The following is a 21,255-nucleotide window of genomic DNA, read 5'->3' as shown; positions in this document are numbered from 1 at the left end:
AAGGGACAGAACATCTAGACAGAGGATCAACAAAGAAATAGAGAATCTGAATATTACTATAAATGAACTAGACTTAATGGACATTTATAGGACATTACATCCCACAACAGCAGGATACACCTTTTTCTCAAGTGCTCATGGATCATTCTCAAAGATAGACCATATGCTGGGTCACAAAGCAAGTCTTAACAAATTTAAAAAGATTGAAATCTTACACAACACTTTCTCGGACCATAAAGGAATGATGTTGGAAATCAATAATAGGCAGAGTGCCAGAAAATTCACAAATACGTGGAGGCTCAACAACACACTCCTAAACAACGACTGGGTCAAAGAAGAAATTGCAAGAGAAATTAGCAAATACCTCGAGGCGAATGAAAATGAAAACACAACATATCAAAACTTATGGGACGCAGCAAAGGCAGTGCTAAGAGGGAAATTTATTGCTCTAAATGCCTATATCAGAAAAGAAGAAAAGGCAAAAATTCAGGAATTAACTATCCATTTGGAAGAACTGGAGAAAGAACAGCAAGCTAACCCCAAAGCAAGCAAAAGGAAAGAAATAACAAAGATTAGAGCACAAATAAATGAAATTGAAAACATGAAAACAATAGAGAAAATCAATAAGGCCAGAAGTTGGTTCTATGAGAAAATCAATAAGATTGATGGGCCCTTAGCAAGATTGACAAAAAGAAGAAGAGAGAGGATGCAAATAAATAAGATCAGAAATGGAAGAGGAGACATAACTACTGACCTCACAGAAATAAAGGAGGTAATAACAGGATACTATGAACAACTTTACGCTAATAAATACAACAATTTAGAGGAAATGGACGGGTTCCTGGAAAGACATGAACAACCAACTTTGACTCAAGAAGACATAGATGACCTCAACAAACCAATCACAAGTAAAGAAATTGAATTAGTCATTCAAAAGCTTCCTAAAAAGAAAAGTCCAGGACCAGATGGCTTCACATGTGAATTCTACCAAACGTTCCAGAAAGAATTAGTACCAATTCTCTTCAAACTCTTCAAAAAAATCGAAGTGGAGGGAAAACTACCTAATTCATTCTATGAAGCCAACATCACCCTCATACCAAAACCAGGCAAAGATATTACAAAAAAAGAAAACTACAGACCAATCTCTCTAATGAATACAGATGCAAAAATCCTCAATAAAATTCTAGCAAATCGTATCCAACAACACATTAAAAGAATTATACATCATGACCAAGTAGGATTCATCCCAGGTATGCAAGGATGGTTCAACATAAGAAAATCAATTAATGTAATACACCATATCAACAAATCAAAGCAGAAAAATCACATGATCATCTCAATTGATGCAGAGAAGGCATTCGACAAGATTCAACATCCTTTCCTGTTGAAAACACTTCAAAAGATAGGAATACAAGGGAACTTCCTTAAAATGATAGAGGGAATATATGAAAAACCCACAGCTAATATCATCCTCAATGGGGAAAAATTGAAAACTTTCCCCCTAAGATCAGGAACAAGACAAGGATGTCCACTATCACCACTATTATTCAACATTGTGTTGGAGGTTCTAGCCAGAGCAATTAGACAAGAAAAAGAAATACAAGGCATCAAAATTGGAAAGGAAGAAGTAAAACTATCACTGTTTGCAGACGATATGATACTATACGTCGAAAACCCGGAAAAATCCACAACAAAACTACTAGAGCTAATAAATGAGTACAGCAAAGTAGCAGGTTACAAGATCAACATTCAAAAATCTGTAGCATTTCTATACACTAGTAAGGAACAAGCTGAGGGGGAAATCAAGAAACGAATCCCATTCACAATTGCAACTAAAAGAATAAAATACCTAGGAATAAATTTAACTAAAGAGACAAAAAACCTATATAAAGAAAACTACAAAAAACTGCTAAAAGAAATCACAGAAGACCTAAATAGATGGAAGGGCATACCGTGTTCATGGATTGGAAGACTAAATATAGTTAAGATGTCAATCCTACCTAAATTGATTTACAGATTCAATGCAATACCAATCAAAATCCCAACAACTTATTTTTCAGAAATAGAAAAACCAATAAGCAAATTTATCTGGAAGGGCAGGATGCCCCGAATTGCTAAAAACATCTTGAGGAAAAAAAACGAAGCTGGAGGTCTCGCGCTGCCTGACTTTAAGGCATATTATGAAGCCACAGTGGTCAAAACAGCATGGTATTGGCATAAAGATAGATATATCGACCAATGGAATCGAATAGAGTGCTCAGATATAGACCCTCTCATCTATGGACATTTGATCTTTGATAAGGCAGTCAAGCCAACTCACCTGGGACAGAACAGTCTCTTCAATAAATGGTGCCTAGAGAACTGGATATCCATATGCAAAAGAATGAAAGAAGACCCATGTCTCACACCCTATACAAAAGTTAACTCAAAATGGATCAAAGATCTAAACATTAGGTCTAAGACCATAAAACAGTTAGAGGAAAATGTAGGGAGATATCTTATGGATCTTACAACTGGAGGCGGTTTTATGGACCTTAAACCTAAAGCAAGAGCACTGAAGAAGGAAATAAATAGATGGGAACTCCTCAAAATTAAACACTTTTGTGCATCAAAGAACTTCATCAAGAAAGTAGAAAGACAGCCTTCACAATGGGAGACAATATTTGGAAATGATATATCAGATAAAGGTCTAGTATCCAGAATTTATAAAGAGATTGTTCATCTCAACAACAAAAAGACAGCCAACCCAATTACAAAATGGGAAAAAGACTTGAACAGACACCTACCAGAAGAGGAAATACGGATGGCCAAGAGGCACATGAAGAGATGCTCAATGTCCCTGGCCATCAGAGAAATGCAAATCAAAACCACAATGAGATATCATCTCACACCCACCAGAATGGCCATTATCAACAAAACAGAAAATGACAAGTGCTGGAGAGGATGCGGAGAAAGAGGCACACTTATCCACTGTTGGTGGGAATGTCAAAGGGTGCAACCACTGTGGAAGGCAGTTTGGCGGTTCCTCAAAAAGCTGAATATAGAATTGCCATACGACCCAGCAATACCATTGCTAGGTATCTACTCAAAGGACTTAAGGGCAAAGACACAAACGGACATTTGCACACCAATGTTTATAGCAGCATTATTTACAATTGCAAAGAGATGGAAACAGCCAAAATCTCCATCAACAGAAGAGTGGCTAAACAAACTGTGGTATATACATACGATGGAATATTATGCAGCTTTAAGACAAGATAAACTTATGAACCATGTAATAACATGGATGGACCTAGAGAATATTATGCTGAGTGAATCCAGCCAAAAACTAAAGGACAAATACTGTATGGTCCCACTGATGTGAACGGACATTCGAGAATAAACTTGAAATATGTCATTGGTAACAGAGTTCAGCAGGAGTTAGAAACAGGGTAAGACAATGGGTAATTGAAGCTGAAGGGATACAGACTGTGCAACAGGACTAGATACAAAAACTCAAAAATGGACAGCACAATAATACCTAATTGTAAAGTAATCATGTTAAAACACTGAATGAAGCTGCATCTGAGCTATAGGTTTTTGTTTTGTTTTGTGTTGTTTTGTTTTGATTTTACTATTATTACTTTTATTTTTTTCTCTATATTAACATTCTATATCTTTTTCGGTTATGTTGCTAGTTCTTCTAAACCAATGCAAATGTACTAAGAAATGATGATCATGCATCTATGTGATGATGTTAAGAATTCATGATTGCATGTGTAGAATGGTATGATCTCTAAATGTTGGGTTAATTTCTTTTTTTCCGTTAATTAAAAAAAAAAAAAAAAAAGAGAAGGGATAATTGGAGATGAAGGGATACAGACTGTACAACGGGACTGGATATAAAAACTCAGAAATGGACAGCACAATACTACCCAATTGTAATGCAATTATGTTAAAACACTGAATGAAGCTGCATGTGAGGTATAGGTTTTTTGTTTTTTTTTTTCTTTCTATTATTGTTTTAATTCTTATTCTGTTGTCTTTTTATTTCTTTTTCTAAATCGATGCAAATGTACTAAGAAATGATGAATATGCAACTATGTGATGTTATTAAGAATTACTGATTGTAAAAAAAAAAAAAAAAAAAAAAAAAAAGAGAATTATTCTCCTGGAATAAAATAAAGTTATGATTCTGAAAAAAAAAATAAATAAATAAATAAATAAATAAATAAGTAATGGGGGAATAAATGTTAAAATAAATTGAGTAGACTGAAATACTAGTGATCAATGAAGGGGAGTAGTAACAGGTATAGGAAAAAAATAGGGGGAACAAAGGTTAAAACATATTGAGTAGATGGAAATACTAGTAGTCAATGAGAGGGAGGGGTAAGGCATATAGTATGTATTTTTTCTTTTTTCTTTTTCTGGAGTGATGCAAATGTTCTAGAAAATGATCACGGTGATGAATATACAACTACGTGATGATGTCGTGAGCCACTGGTTATACACCAAGTATGGAATGTTCGTATGTTAAGAATGCTTCTGTTCGTATGTTGTTTTCTTTGTCAATAAAAATTTTTAAAAATCCATTACCAGTTTGGAAAAGAAAATTGTCTAAATCTTTGTGACCTTGGATTAAGCAAAGGCTTCTTAAGATATTACATGAAAACAAAAGCAACAAAATTAAAAATAGATAAATTAGACTTCATTAAAATTAAAAGTTTCTGTGCTTCAAAGAACACTATCAAGAAAGTGAAAAGACCAAAGATGAATAACAAAAATCAACTGTTTCCTAATCATTAGTAACAAACAAAATCTGTAATTTAAGAAAGATACCATATACAATACCTACAAAAATTATACTTCAAATAAATCTAACCAAATAGATATGCAAAACCTTTAAGAAAAAAAATTTTAATCTTATTGAAAGAAATTAAATAAATACCTCAATAAATGAGGATGTATACCATGTTCATGGATGGCAACAATTCCAATCTGAATTCAGTACAATTCCAATCAAAATCATGCATGTGGTACAATTTCAACCAAAATCAAACACGTTTTGTTGTTGTTAAATTTGCAAAATTCTAGGCAAAGGACCAAGTATAAATAACTACTAGAAATAGAATAGTATGGGGTGGGCCATGGTAGCTCAGCAGGCAGAGTTCTCACCTGCCATGCCAGAGACCCAGGTTCAATTCCCAGTGCCTGCCCATGCAAAAAAAAAGTAGAATAGCATGGTATAAGAAGAGGAAAAGAGAGGGGAAGAGATGAAGGAAAAGAAGAAGAAAAGAAAGGGACTCATCAAATTAGATATTAAAAGTTATAAATCTACAATATTTATGACAATACTTTACAGAATGAAGAGACAAGAAATAGACATTTCTCATCTCATAATGTAGATATATTACATAATTAGTATATATATGTATGTACATATATATATATATATTATTTTCCACATAATCAGTAGAAAAAAAGAATGGATTATCCAATAGATGGTTCTGAGGCAATTAGTTTTGGTTCAGGGGGAAAAAAATGAATCACTACTTCATTCTATAAATAAAAATTCCAGGTAGATTAACCACTAAATATAAAGAGTAAAACTTTAGACAATCTAGCCAGGCATGGTGGCATGCTCCAATAGTCCCAGTTGCTCAGGAGGCTGGAACAGGAGACTGCTTGAGCCCAGAAGTTCTGGGTTGCAATGTGATGCTGATCAGATGTCCCCCACTAAGTTCAGCACCAATATGGTGACCTTCCGGGAGTAGTCTGAACTGGCCCAAGTCAGAAATGGTACAGGTGAAAACTATAGAAAATCTAGTGGAAACTAGATTTCCACTAGAAAAATCCAAAGTCTCCAACAGGAAGAAAATGAAGGGAAAATAAGATATCAAAAAGAGGCTAACTCTCACTAGTAATCCAGAATATGCAAATTATTGTGAGTTATGCACTCAGGATTTCTAGTTAAAATAACAGGGTGAACATACACATTTCATTTATTCTACCCAAAGTGCCAATAAAACTACAGAAATGGTATTTCTTTAAAGATGAAAATCACAAAGATGGGGAGAATCAAAGAAAAAACAAAACAATTTTGGTAACTGAAAAGCAAATGGACATGCAGCTAATCATTTAGTAGACCCACAAAAATCAAATCTGAAGAAGGCAATGCAGAAAACTGAGAATCAATTCAAATTACACTGCCAAATCCTCATAAAAGCTTCAGAAGATGGCAGCACATGGTACCTAAACAACTGGAGGTGAGGAAGTAGGGGGCTAAAATAAGGATTGTAAGAAAACCACCAGTGTTTCCAATCTATCAGATTTCTGGCTGGAAGTTTCTTCTCTGGAGAGGGTAAAACACCAAGCACAGCTAATACTTTGAGGATGGGGAATAAAGTTATCATATGCATATTTAATTAAGAACCCCTAGCCCTCTTCTACCATTCAGCTCACAGAAAATGGCAGCCAGAACATTACCCTCTGATCAGTATTTAAAGATACTTCTCTGACAGAATCTGATAAGACCAAAAAAGGAAGATCCAAAGACACTATTATGGCTAAGAGATTTCAAATAAGTTGAGAGGTCATTCTGGAGGTTACTCTTCAAACTTTAGCCAGATACTGCAGATTACCACAGTATGCCAAGCCCCAACCAAAACTATTCTTGAAAACCCCAGGGAGTGCCATAGGCTCTAAGTCTCTGGAGTTTTCTTAGTAAGTTTATTTTTTCAGAAACTTAAGGCCTCCAGATTGATCCTATGCCAGACCAGCCCTGAAACCCAGAGGTACCAGTTTCCCCAAGAACATCAACCATTTCATTCCTTTACCCCATAAAGTCAACAACCATTTCCAACACAAAGAAGTTAAAATGGTCATTGCCCAGATATTGCTGAAAACTGAGAAAATGATCAAATGAGAAGGGGGGGTATGACTGAGAAATTAGGATATAACAAATGACTGTGACTACTGACTTATTACATAGATATTTCTTTATAGCATCTAGTGTTTTAGAATAGCCAGAAGGCAATATCTGAAGTTGTTGAACTGTAATCCAGTATCTCTGATCTTTGATAATAACTGTATAATTATACTGCAGAGAGAAAAAAAAGAAATGTTAGTTGCTCGTGTTTGTATGGATCTACTTCTGGATGTTTTGTTCTGTTCCACTGACATATATATATATGTCAGTATATATATATAATACTACACTATCTTAGTTAACCTATTTCTATTCTAAGAAGTTAGCCCGAAACTAAAAGGTTGAGCTTCACATGTTTCAGTGTCAATGGGGCCAATAATGAAAGGAAAACAAATCAAGAAAATAACAGGCAATAGAAATTGTCTCTGGGTAGGCCCAGATGCTGAACTTAGGAGACAAAGACTTTAAGTCAGCTATTATAAACATGTTCAAAGAACTTAACAAACAGAAAATATCAAGAGACATTTTTTTTAATTGCAAGAAAAAAATCAAACATTCTGCAGTTTAAAAGTACAATAGCTGAAGTGAAAAATTCACATAGCAGACTGATTTGAGCAAATAGAAGAAAGAGTCAGTGAATTAGGCATTAGGTCAACAGAAATTATCTAGTCTGAGGGAAGAAATATTGAATTTATAGGCAGAAAATACAGACAGACCATTTTACAAGACTATACTTTTGCCTGATATCCAGATCCTGATCCATACTACTGAGCTATCATTGCCCCAAGTGGTGAGCCCTGTATCCCGGGAATCATTCATGACGTTGTTCACTAGCTTCCCCAGAAGGAGTGTTAATAAATCTTTATAGAAGCTGAAGCAAACTTATAATGCAGAAAAATGTTCAGCTTATCTTCTCCAATACCTCTTTTCTCTATGTAGCAAGGTTTGTTCTTGCTACTCAATTTTTTATAACTATTTTTTAATGGATATAAAAATGAGATGGTAAAACTATAAGAAAAACAAGAATATGATAAATACAAAATTCAGGACAGAAAATAAGGAAATGTAGAGAAAAAGAGAGAATCATGCAGGATGTTTCTAAGGTACGTATTTGCATTTACATTTTCTATTTCTTAACCAGAGAAGCGGAACATGGGTGTTCATTTTATTATTATTCTTTAGACTATATATATATACTTGATACATTCTCCTGTATGTTTAATACATTTAAAAATTAAACTTTAATAAATGTTTTTGGATTGACAGAAATTAAAGTCTCACATAAAATAAATATTGATGAGAATGTGCGAAAACAGGAATATACTCTGTTGGTGAATGTACAGATTAATATAAACTTGGGAGACAATATAATAATTGGGAATATAGTTGAAGATGTCCACATGCAAAAAATTACTTTAGGTGTCAGCCTTTGAGAAACTCTATAAAGATATACACCAGGCATATACTAGAAAATCTTACAGAATTGTATGCAGCATCAAAGAAGTGGAAATAATCTGGAAATATTCCCAATGATAGGGGAATAAACTATAATTAAACAGGCAGCAGCTTAAATAAATATCTGCATGTAATGACATTATTACGACTTTATGAAAAGGCAAGTTGCAAAAGACACACTATGGTATCATTTATATAAACTTTAAATGAGAAAAACTACAGTATATATTTATTATGAATATGTGCATTTATTAAAAGTACAAAAACATAAATAAAAAAGTACAAAAACATACATGGAAATGATACATGTAAACTTTAGAATAGTGATTATATCTGGAGAAGAAGGAAAAAGAAAATGGACAGTAATTTTTTAGCTATGTTACTGACATTTTACTTACTTTACAAAAAACTGCTATTTAAAGTGTTAATATGTACTTAATGATTATGTGGTACCACAGATGTCTGTTTTATTGTTTTCTATATGTCTAAATTTTCAAAAACTATTTTCAATTACTATATACTCAAAATTACTAACTCCATCCACTCTTCAGGGAAAAAAAGGCAAAATCACTTAGAATAACAGTATTTATGAAGCCTACATTAGGTTTTCCATGCTTCCTCCCACCTAAATTTTCTATTTCAATTTTTCAACATTAATTGCTCACTTATTCATTCAAGAAATCTATTCTGAATACCTACTATGTACCAGCATTGAGCTACACTGAAGATGTAAATAAGATAGAGACAAAAATACTAGACTCGGGAGAAGATGGCGGCTTAGTAAGACGCGCGGATCTTAGTTTCTTCTCCAGGACAGCTACTAGGGGAGTAGAAATGATACAGAACAGCTCCCAAAGCCACAACAGAGATAAAAAAGACAGCGTACCCCATCCTGGAACGGCTGGCTGGCTGAGAGAACCTACTCTGGTGAGATCGCCGAGAGGCGCAGGCTTCACCGGGCGGGGCGGTAAGCGGCTGGAGTCACTCCCTTCCCCCTTCCCGGGCCGACTGGGAGAATTGGAGAGACGGTCCCTTGAAACCGCGGCAGCTGGAGCCCACACCACACGCGGCCCCCCGGACCAACTGAGAGAATTGGAACGGAAATCCCCAGGCCGCGGAGAACAGTGACGGGTAGGGGAGGCCCCTTCCAGACCCGTGACTCCCCGGGAAGGTGCACTCTCCCGGGCGGGCCGCTGACGCTGGCGCCCTCCCGCCACGCTTGTTGCCCCGGGCCGACTAGGAAATTCGGACGGACGCTTTCCCGGGCTGCGGCGGCAAGCAACCCTCCCCGCGTTCAGACCCCGGGCCGGCTCACACTCTTCCAAGTCGCTTCGGCTAGCGAACCTCCCGGACGGCGAGAGTTTTCCAAAGTTAAAGGACCCACAGCACCTTTTACTGGTGGGACAAGCGGACAAATGTGTGCCACGAGCGCCACCTACTGGGCAGGTTAAGAAAAACAGAACCCAGAGATTTCACAGAAAAATCTTCCAAACTTTTGGATCGAATACCCAGGGAAATCTGTCTAAATGCGCAGACGCCAACAGAAGATAACGGATCACGCTCAAATAATTGAAAATATGGCCCAGTCAAAGGAACAAACCAATAGTTCAAATGAGATACAGGAGCTGAGACAACTAATGCTGAATATAGGAACAGAAATGGAAAACCTCTTCAAAAATGAAATCGATAAATTGAGGGAGGACATGAAGAAGACATGGGCTGAACATAAAGAAGAAATAGAAAAACTGAAAAAACATATCACAGAACTTATGGAAGTGAAGGACAAAGTAGAAAAGATAGAAAAAACAATGGATACCTACAATGATAGATTCAAAGAGACAGAAGATAGAATTAGTGATTTGGAGGATGGAACATCTGAATTCCAAAAACAAACAGAAACTATCGGGAAAAGAATGGAAAAATTTGAACAGGGTATCAGGGAACTCAAGGACAATATGAAGCGCACAAATATACGTGTTGTGGGTGTCCCAGAAGGAGAAGAGAAGGGAAAAGAAGGAGAAAAACTAATGGAAGAAATTTTCACTGAAAATTTCCCAACTCTTATGAAAGACCTAAAATTACAGATCCAAGAAGTGCAGCGCACCCCAAAGAGATTAGACCCAAATAGGCGTTCTCCAAGACACTTACTAGTTAGAATGTCAGAGGTCAAAGAAAAAGAGAGGATCCTGAAAGCAGCAAGAGAAAAACAATCCATCACATACAAGGGAAACCCAATAAGACTATGTGTAGATTTCTCAGCAGAAACCATGGAGACTAGAAGACAGTGGGATGATATATTTAAATTACTATAAGAGAAAAACTGCCAACCAAGACTCCTATATCCAGCAAAATTGTCCTTCAAAAATGAGGGAGAAATTAAAACATTCTCAGACAAAAAGTCACTGAGAGAATTTGTGACCAAGAGACCAGCTCTGCAAGAAATACTAAAGGGAGCACTAGAGTCAGAACCGAAAAGACAGAAGAGAGAGGTATGGAGAAGAGTGTAGAAAGAAGGAAAGTCAGATATGATATATATAATACAAAAGGCAAAATGGTAGAGGAAAATATCCAAACAGTAATAACATTAAATGTTAATGGACTGAATTCCGCAATCAAAAGACACAGAATGGCAGAATGGATTAAAAAACAGGATCCTTCTATATGCTGTCTACAGGAAACACATCTTAGACCCAAAGATAAACTCAGGTTGAAAGTGAAAGGTTGGGAAAAGATATTTCATGCAAATATCAACCAGAAAATAGCAGGAGTGGCTATACTAATATTCAACAAGTTAGACTTCAAATGTAAAACAGTTAAAAGAGACAAAGAAGGACACTATATACTAAGAAAAGGAACAGTTAAACAAGAAGATATAACAACCATAAATATTTACGCACCGAACCAGAATTCCCCAAAATACGTGAGGAATACACTGCAAACACTGAAAAGGGAAACAGACACATCTACCACAATAGTTGGAGACTTCAATTCACCACTCTCATCAATGGACAGAACATCTCGACAGAGGATCAATAAAGAAATAGAGAATCTGAATATTACTATAAATGAGCTAGACTTAACAAACATTTATAGGACATTACATCCCACAACAGCAGGATACACCTTTTTCTCAAGTGCTCATGGATCATTCTCAAAGATAGACCATATGCTGGGTCACAAAGCAAGTCTTAACAAATTGAAAAAGATTGAAATCATACACAACACTTTCTCGGATCATAAAGGAATGAAGTTGGAAATCAATAATAGGCAGACTGCCAGAAAATTCACAAATAGGTGAAGGCTCAACAACACACTCTTAAACAACAAGTGGGTCAAAGAAGAAATTGCAAGAGAAATTAGTAAATACCTCGAGGCGAATGAAAACGAAAACACAACATATCAAAACTTACGGGACGCAGCAAAGGCAGTGCTAAGAGGGAAATTTATTGCCCTAAATGCCTATATCAGAAAAGAAGAAAAGGCAAAAATGCAGGGAATTAACTGTCCACTTGGAAGAACTGGAGAAAGAACAGCAAACTAATCCCAAAGCAAGCAAAAGGAAAGAAATAACAAAGATTAGAGCAGAAATAAATGAAATTGAAAACATGAAAACAATAGAGAAAATCAATAAGACCAGAAGTTGGTTCTATGAAAAAATCAATAAGATTGATGGGCCCTTATCAAGATTGACAAAAAGAAGAAGAGAGAGGATGCAAATAAATAAGATCAGAAATGGAAGAGGAGACATAACTACTGACCTCACAGAAATAAAGGAGGTAATAACAGGATACTATGAACAGCTTTACGCTAATAAATACAACAATTTACATGAAATGGACGGGTTTCTGGAAAGACAGGAATAACCATCTTTGACTCAAGAAGACATAGATGACCTCAACAAACCAATCACAAGTAAAGAAATTGAATCAGCCATTCAAAAGCTTCCTAAAAAGAAAAGTCCAGGACCAGACGGCTTCACATGTGAATTCTATCAAACATTCCAGAAAGAATTAGTACCAACTCTCCTCAAACTCTTCAAATTAATCGAAGTGGAGGGAAAACTACCTAATTCATTCTATGAAGCCAACATCACCCTCATACCAAAACCAGGCAAAGATATTACAAAAAAAGAAAACTACAGGCCAATCTCTCTAATGAATATAGATGCAAAAATCCTCAATAAAATTCTAGCAAATCGTATCCAACAACACATTAAAAGAATTATACATCATGACCAAGTAGGATTCATCCCAGGTATGCAAGGATGGTTCAACATAAGAAAATCAATTAATGTAATACACCATATCAACAAATCAAAGCAGAAAAATCACATGATCATCTCAATTGATGCAGAGAAGGCATTTGACAAGATTCAACATCCTTTCCTGTTGAAAACATTTCAAAAGATGGGAATACAAGGGAACTTCTTTAAAATGATAGAGGGAATATATGAAAAACCCACAGCTAATATCATCCTCAATGGGGAAAAATTGAAAACTTTCCCCCTAAGATCAGGAACAAGACAAGGATGTCCACTATCACCACTATTATTCAACATTGTGTTGGAGGTTCTAGCCAGAGCAATTAGACAAGAAAAAGAAATACAAGGCATCAAAATTGGAAAGGAAGAAGTAAAACTGTCACTGTTTGCAGACGATACGATACTATACGTCGAAAACCTGGAAAAATCCACAACAAAACTATTAGAGCTAATAAATGAGTACAGCAAAGTAGCAGGTTACAAGATCAACATTCAAAAATCTGTAGCATTTCTATACACTAGTAATGAACAAGCTGAGGGGGAAATCAAGAAACGAATCCCATTTACAATTGCAACTAAAAGAATAAAATACCTAGGAATAAATTTAACTAAAGAGACAAAAAACCTATATAAAGAAAATGACAAAAAATTGTTAAAAGAAATCACAGAAGACCTAAATAGATGGAAGGGCATACCGTGTTCATGGATTGGAAGACTAAATATAGTTAAGATGTCAATCCTACCTAAATTGATTTACAGATTCAATGTAACACCAATCAAAATCCCAACAACTTATTTTTCAGAAATACAAAAACCAATAAGCAAATTTATCTGGAAGGGCAGGGTGCTAAAAACATCTTGAATTGCTAAAAACATCTTGAGGAAAAAAAACGAAGCTGGAGGTCTCACGCTGCCTGGCTTTAAGGCATATTATGAAGCCACAGTGGTCAAAACAGCATGGTATTGGCATAAAGATAGATATATCGACCAATGGAATCGAATAGAGTGCTCAGATATAGACCTTCTCATCTATGGACATTTGATCTTTGATAAGGCAGTCAAGCCAACTCACCTGGGACAGAACAGTCTCTTCAATAAATGGTGCCTAGAGAACTGGATATCCATATGCAAAAGAATGAAAGAAGACCCATGTCTCACACCCTATACAAAAGTTAACTCAAAATGGATCAAAGATCTAAACATTAGGTCTAAGACCATAAAACAGTTAGAGGAAAATGTAGGGAGATATCTTATGAAACTTACAATTGGAGGCGGTTTTATGGACCTTAAACTTAAAGCAAGAGCACTGAAGAAGGAAATAAATAAATGGGAGCTCCTCAAAATTAAACACTTTTGTGCATCAAAGAACTTCATCAAGAAAGTAGAAAGACAGCCTACACAATGGGAGACAATATTTGGAAATGACATATCAGATAAAGGTCTAGTATCCAGAATTTATAAAGAGATTGTTCAACTCAACAACAAAAAGACAGCCAACCCAATTACAAAATGGGAAAAAGACTTGAACAGACACCTACCAGAAGAGGAAATACAAATGGCCAAAGGGCACATGAAGAGATGCTCAATGTCCCTGGCCATTAGAGAAATGCAAATCAAAACCACAATCAGATATCATCTCACACCCACCAGAATGGCCATTATCAACAAAACAGAAAATGACAAGTGCTGGAGAGGATGCGGAGAAAGAGGCACACTTATCCACCGTTGGTGGGAATGTCAAATGGTGCAACCACTGTGGAAGGCAGTTTGGCGGTTCCTCAAAAAGCTGAATATAGAATTGCCATACGACCCAGCAATACCATTGCTGGGTATCTACTCAAAGGACTTAAGGGCAAAGACACAAACGGACATTTGCACACCAATGTTTATAGCAGTGTTATTTACAATTGCGAAGAGATGGAAACAGCCAAAATGTCCACCAACAGAAGAGTGGCTAAACAAACTGTGGTATATACATACAACGGAATATTATGCAGCTTTGAGACAGGATAAACTTATGAAGCATGTAATAACATGGATGGACCTAGAGAACATTATGCTGAGTGAGTCTAGCCAAAAACTAAAGGACAAATACTGCATGGTCCCACTGATGTGAACCGACATTCGAGAATAAACTTGGAATATGTCATTGGTAACAGAGTCCAGCAGGAGTTAGAAACAGGGTAAGATAATGGGTAATTGGAGCTGAAGGGATACAGACTGTGCAACAGGACTAGATACAAAAACTCAAAAATGGACAGCACAATAATACCTAATTGTAAAGCAATCATGTTAAAACACTGAATGAAGCTGCATCTGAGGTATAGGTTTTTTTTTTTTTACTTTTATTATTACTTTTATTTTTTTCTCTATATTAACATTCTATATCTTTTTCTGTTGTGTTGCTAGTTCTTCTAAGCCTATGCAAATGTACTAAGAAACGATGATCATGCATCTATATGATGATGTTAAGAATTACTGATTGCATATGTAGAATGGTATGATTTCTAAATGTTGGGTTAATTTCTTTTTTTCCGTTAATTAATAAAAAAAAAGAGGTGAAACTAATACATGAAAAATAAATTGTCAAAAAACAAAGCACCTACAACTAGAAAACATAAAATTGAGTTCTTCATTAAAAAGGTATTCTTTAAAACTTTTCTTTTCTGCAGTAATCTATATTTTAAACCAACATACTAATTACTACAAATAAAACACATTTAGCTTTGGCTTCTTCCCAGATGTCAAGAGTAGAGCAATAATATCACACTTTCCATAGTCACCCAGCACCATTTCTGATGTCAGACAGTATTATTACTTTAACTTGTGCCTCCTCTACTGGTTACAAAGTAGAACACCACAAAACAAAGCTTTTAACTCCACTGGTCAAACCGCAACTAAATAAGCTTGTACTTTTTGATCTAACGATTATGCTTCATAGGATTTATTTTTATCAGATCAACATCAAATTTTGGATCAAGATCTTGAGAACATAAATCTCAGCCAAATTATTTTTTTTAACTTTAAACTATTTTAACTATTTCCCAATCTAAAGACTGAGAACATATCAAATGTGTTAACACTGAAGTTTTTTCAACATAAATACAAATTATTCCACTATCATACTAATCAATATGAATGACTTACAATGCTGTATATCTGTCCATTGCAGACTGCACGTCTCTACGGTACACCGTTCGAAGAATGACCATAACAGGGTCAAACTCCTGATCCCAGACTTCAGCTATTATTCAAATGAAAGTAGAAACAGATCACTGACCTCTTAGGAATAAAGTCAATTTCTAATGTCATATTACATTTTAAATTTAAAAAATAGAATAGTTTAATTTGATTATATATTTGCATTAATAAGCTTGATGTCATGACTACTTTTCTAAGTCAAAAATTATTTCATCGGGTGGTGCAACAGTGGCTCAATGGCAGAATTCCTGCCTGCCATGCCGGTAACCCGGGACTGATTCCCGGTGCCTGCCCATGCAAAAAATAATAATAATAATAATTTCATCCTGAGTTCAGTGAGAACTAATGAGCAAAAATTTTTAATGTAACAACACTTTTACATTTAAACAATTTAGTTCATTGTTTTTTCTCCCCAATAAAATGTTAGAAATGCAATGCATTGACACCCTTTAAAGTATTCAAACATAAAAACAGGAAAACTAGATTGAAAATCTATGACCTCATATTGTGCTATTTTATTTTAGTATCTCACTTAACAAATATTTTATTTATAAAGCTTTACAGTTTCTTTGGCCTCCTTACCTTCTCCATAATTAGTAACCACTATTCCACACGTAGCATATGTACAATTGTTGGTACATATTTTAAGCATTAAGTTTACAAAACTTTTTATTCTAATAATTACATGTTTATTTTAATACATATTAGAAAACTGAAAGTTTCAAATAAAATTCACGATCTCACTAATAATCAGGCTTAGGATGAAGCAATTTAAAAAAAAGAAGAATCCATTTAAGAAAGTACTAAATATGCAAGAGTAGAGGTAATATATAGAAGTGGCAAAAAAAATCTAGAAAATGGCCTGAAAATAATAACTTTAGAAAACATTGCTTTAAGAGTGCAAGAGTGTCTCTTTACAAAGAGAGACAATAAAGACTGAGACGGTATAATCTAGAAATGCCCAGAGTGTATAATGATAGTGACTAAATGTATAAATTTTAGAAATGTTTTTGCATGAGGAAGAACAAAGGAATGTCATTACTGTCAGGTGCTGAAAATAGATGGTAATTAATATTTTAAAATTTCAACTTATGTATGAGAGACTAAAGCAAAAAATGTTTATTTGGTACAAAATTTATATTATGACTAGTGTATTTCCTAATATAACTTATGTAGACAGTTTAATTGAACACTGTAAGTATATGGAACCTTGAGTAGGACAGGAGATTTTGTTGGTTTGTACATAGTGATGCCCCAATAAATACCAGAGTGATTTCAACAGTGAATAAAAAAGTATTTGCAAAGTCCCCTTCGGGGAATGGTGAAAACAGGGAAAAATTCAACTTCCCCAAGTTGAATTCTTGATATTCTCACAAGCAGTGTGGACAACCAAATCTATAGACTGAGTCCCCAGTCTTGGGGGTTGTTCATATGAAACTTAACCCCACAATGGATAGGTCAAGCCTACTTAAAATCAGGCCTAAGAGTCACTCCCAAGAGAACTTCTTTTGTTGCTCAGATGTGGCCTCTCTCTCCAGCCAACACAACAAGCAAACTCACCAAACTCCCCCTGTCTACATGGAACACGACTCCCAGGGGTGTGGACTTTCCTGGTAACGTGGGATAGAAATCCCAGAATGAGCTGAGACTCAGCATCAAGGGATTGAGAAAACCCCTAAAATGAGCTGAGATTCAGCATCAAGGGACTGAGAAAACCTTCTTGACCAAAAGGGGGAAGAGTGAAATGAGACAAAAGTGTCAATGGCTGAGAGGCTCCAAACAGAGTCAAGAGGTTATCCTGGCGGTTATTCTTACACGTTAAGTAGATATCACCTTGTTATTCAAGATGTAATGGAGAGGCTGGAGGGAATTGCCTGAAAATGTAGAGCTGTGTTCCAGCAGCCATGTTTCTTGAAGATGACTGTATAATGATATAGCTTTCACAGTATGACTGTGTGGTTGTGAAAACCTTGTGTCTGATGCTCCTTTTATCTACCTTGTCAACAGACAAGTAGAACATATGGAATAAAAATAAATAATAGAGAGAACAAATGTCAAATAAATAAATTTAGTTTGAAATGCGAGAGATCAACAAAAGGGAGGTGTAAGGGGTATGGCATGTATAAATTTTTTTTCTCTTTTCGTTTTCTTTTCCCGAATAGATGTAAATGTTCCAAGAAATGATCATGATGATAAATATGCAACTATGTGATGATATTGTGAATTACTGACTGCATATGTAGAACGGAATGATCAAAATAGGAATGTTTGTGTTTGTTTGGTGTTTTTTTTTTTTTTTTAAATGTGGGGACACTCAGTATTAAAAATGTCAAATTTTACAATCATGTGAACACATTTCCAAAATAGTGGTTGTATTAATTTTCACTTATCAATGGCCTATGAGAGTGCACTTATTCCACCTCTGTACCAACACTCAGATGGTAAGGCCTCTTCCATTTTGCCTGTCTTATGGCTGAAGGGTGGCATATAAAATTGCGACCTAATTTGCATTCCAGATTTGTAGCAGGTATATGCCTTTTGAAACTGAGTCTGTGTTTCCTTGTGGGGTTGAGTTTCAATCCTTCCTGTATATCATTTTGGTTTTGTTTCTCTATTTTAGTAACGTATGTACAAACTAAATTTTCTCCCTTTAGCCACATGCAGATATACAACTCAGTGGTGTTGATTGCATTCACAATGTTGTGTAGCTATCATCATCATTCATTATCAAAACTATCCCATCACCCCCTTACAGAAATTCTGTATCAACTAAGCTTTATTTCCCCAATCCCTAGCCCTACCTAGCCCTTGGTTAACCTGTATTCTGGTTTCTGACTCAAAGAGTTTGCTTAGAATATTCTAAATTTCATATAAGAAATTTGTTCGTTTTTTGATATTTAAAAAATTTTTAAAAAAAGAGTGTCTCTTTCTTACATTACGTTTTTTTCCCTCTCATTCTCATTAGTGGGATTATTAATATTTTTAAACATACTAAGAAGTTTAAGATTCTCCTTATACTCACTATAATTTCCACCTTCTGGCATACGAAACTGTTAACTATTATCCCTATTTTCATATAACAGAGTATTCATCTAAAATTACTGTAGGTACAATTTACCATCTTATGACAGGCCTTCACAAAAACCTCTGTTATTATTTCTATTATCATTATTATTATCCTGCACTTTAAATTCTATTAATTTGTATAATTAAAATGCCAATACTTTTATCAAAATTGCAGAATCTTAGCAACAAAAGAAAACTTTGGTAATTAATCAGTAATTAATTAATCCAGAGGGCTTCAAATAGTGTTCCATGGAGCTGGATTTCCACAGAGGTATAAAAAGGACCATTGTAGTGTAAGGTTTGGCAGAAGAGACTAGATGCTAGGTTCATTACCCACACCCACTTTAACAAGAGTAGATCTGCTTTTATGAATTTTGCCTAAAAGATTCACTTAGGGCTTAGTCCCTAAGTGAATCTAAGCGAAAAAAAAGGTATAGTTCAAGCACTTTAAATAAAACCATCTATCCAACTCTCTTATTTTACAGGTAAGAAGCCAAATTCAAAGATAAAAAACTGATTTTCTCAATATCACTCAATTACCTAATACAAATGAATATTGTATTTGAATATAATACCCAAGTTCTTGGCTCTGATCAGTGTCTCACATTTTACTGGCCATGACAATCTCTGCAGAGCTTATCAAACAAGCAGATTCTCAGATTCCAACCCCTGTGATTTTGATGAGATTAGATTTGGATATGGCATAGGCTTATAAAACTTGTGCTTTTAATAAAGACCACAGTTAAGTCTGACAAAGGTAATCCTCACATCATACTTTAATAAGCACTGCATGACACCAGAGCTCTACTTCACTTCCAAGCTCATCTAAATTTTGGATATACTATTTTATATAATAAATAAATATGTGCTTTCCCTTTAATGAAATACATTCCAACAAGACCCTGGATTTTTCTTGCTACCTTTGTGAACTCCCTGAAGAATCAAATATGAAAAGGCTTAATCTGCTGTTTTGCCAAAAACATACATGTCATTTACAACTTCAAAATGGGCATCAGTTTTGCATTTTGACACTGTTTTAAACATGTAACTGCTACTTCCTTCAAAAAAGAACTCCGTGAATCAAGACATCACCTACATTTGGATCTTATCAAGCAAGGCATTTATGAACTCTGCAAGAAAACCTCATAAATTAATCACCTAAGGAAAAGATTTCAGGTTATTTACATAGGTAGGTGCTATTAGCATTCTTTACAGATTTTCATTTGAACTGTTTTAAGTTAAAAATGTACATACAACTGTTTCAAATCAAATTAAGTAACAGATACATTCAAAATATTTTTTTAATTTATATTTTGTTGTATAATGTCTGGTTCATTTGTGGTCCATCCACTTACGTAAAGGAATTATAGTTTATATAGAAAGTTCCTTTCAGTTAAGAAGCCTGTTGCGTGCGACTGTGTGATTGTGAAAACCTTGTGTCTGATGTTCCTTTTATCTACCTTGTCAACAGATGAGTATAACATATGGAATAAAAATAAATAATAGGGGGAACAAATGTTTAAATAAATTTAGTTTGATGCTAGTGATCAATGAAAGGGAGGGGTAAGGGGTATGGTATGTATAAATTTTTTTTTCTGGTTTCATTTTATTTCTTTTTCTGAATAGATGCAAATGTTCCAAAAAATTATCACGATGATGAATATGCAACTATGTGATGATATTGTGAATTACTGATTATATATGTAGAATGGAATGATCAAAAGAGGAATGTTTGCATTTGTTACGTTTTTTGGTATTTAAAAAATAAAATTTAAAAAATTAAAAAAAAAAAAAAAGCAAAGGCAGAGAAGCTGATTGCTGGACCTAATACTGAGTGTGCTTTGCTAAATGTTCTCCCAATCCTGAAACATAAGGGGAAAAGGCTCTTTTCTAAATATGAATGAGATAATATTAGGGCAATAAACAAGGCATCATGATATTAACATTAATAAAGAATGACAATTGGAAAATAAAGAGAAGCCTATTGTGAAATAAAACCAAAGATCTGTAAATAAATGGAACCAACTAAGCAACTGTTAATATTTAAAAGACATACATTTATAAGAAAGTTGAGAAAAGAAAACTGACACAAAATAAACAAGAAGCAATATATTTTCTTCCAGTACATACAAGAATTGACCTTCAGAAAACTGACAATTGAAAGAATATTTACCTATATAAACATACCTTTGGGAGTATACATGCCTTGTTGCATAGAACCTCCAGGTTCAAAAACAGGAGCTTTAAAATCAGCTACAGCTGATAAAACTGATTCAAAGCTATAACTGCCTGGAATAATGCCACTTTTTGGATTGGGATTTTCTGGAATATAATGCTTATGTCAAGAAAAATATATTAATGATTA

At 34.9% G+C, this 21,255-nt stretch overlaps 1 protein-coding gene across 7 annotated transcripts in view; it reads right to left on the bottom strand.

The window, feature by feature from the left end:
• Nucleotides 1-21,255, bottom strand: part of UBR3 (ubiquitin protein ligase E3 component n-recognin 3) — a 296,599-nt gene that overhangs the window by 160,393 nt on the left and 114,951 nt on the right. For all 7 annotated transcript variants that reach the window (XM_077154105.1, XM_077154106.1, XM_077154107.1 and 4 more), the window contains exons 18-19: nucleotides 21,078-21,220; nucleotides 15,771-15,867 (exon numbers count right to left, since the gene is read on the bottom strand). In XM_077154105.1, coding sequence (XP_077010220.1) covers nucleotides 15,771-15,867; nucleotides 21,078-21,220 — 240 coding nt within the window. The remainder of the gene's footprint in view (nucleotides 1-15,770; nucleotides 15,868-21,077; nucleotides 21,221-21,255) is intronic.

The sequence above is a fragment of the Tamandua tetradactyla genome, chromosome 3, assembly GCF_023851605.1.
Source record: "Tamandua tetradactyla isolate mTamTet1 chromosome 3, mTamTet1.pri, whole genome shotgun sequence".
In the NCBI taxonomy this organism is placed as follows: domain Eukaryota; kingdom Metazoa; phylum Chordata; class Mammalia; order Pilosa; family Myrmecophagidae; genus Tamandua; species Tamandua tetradactyla.
This window is presented reverse-complemented; position numbering and strand designations above follow the sequence as displayed.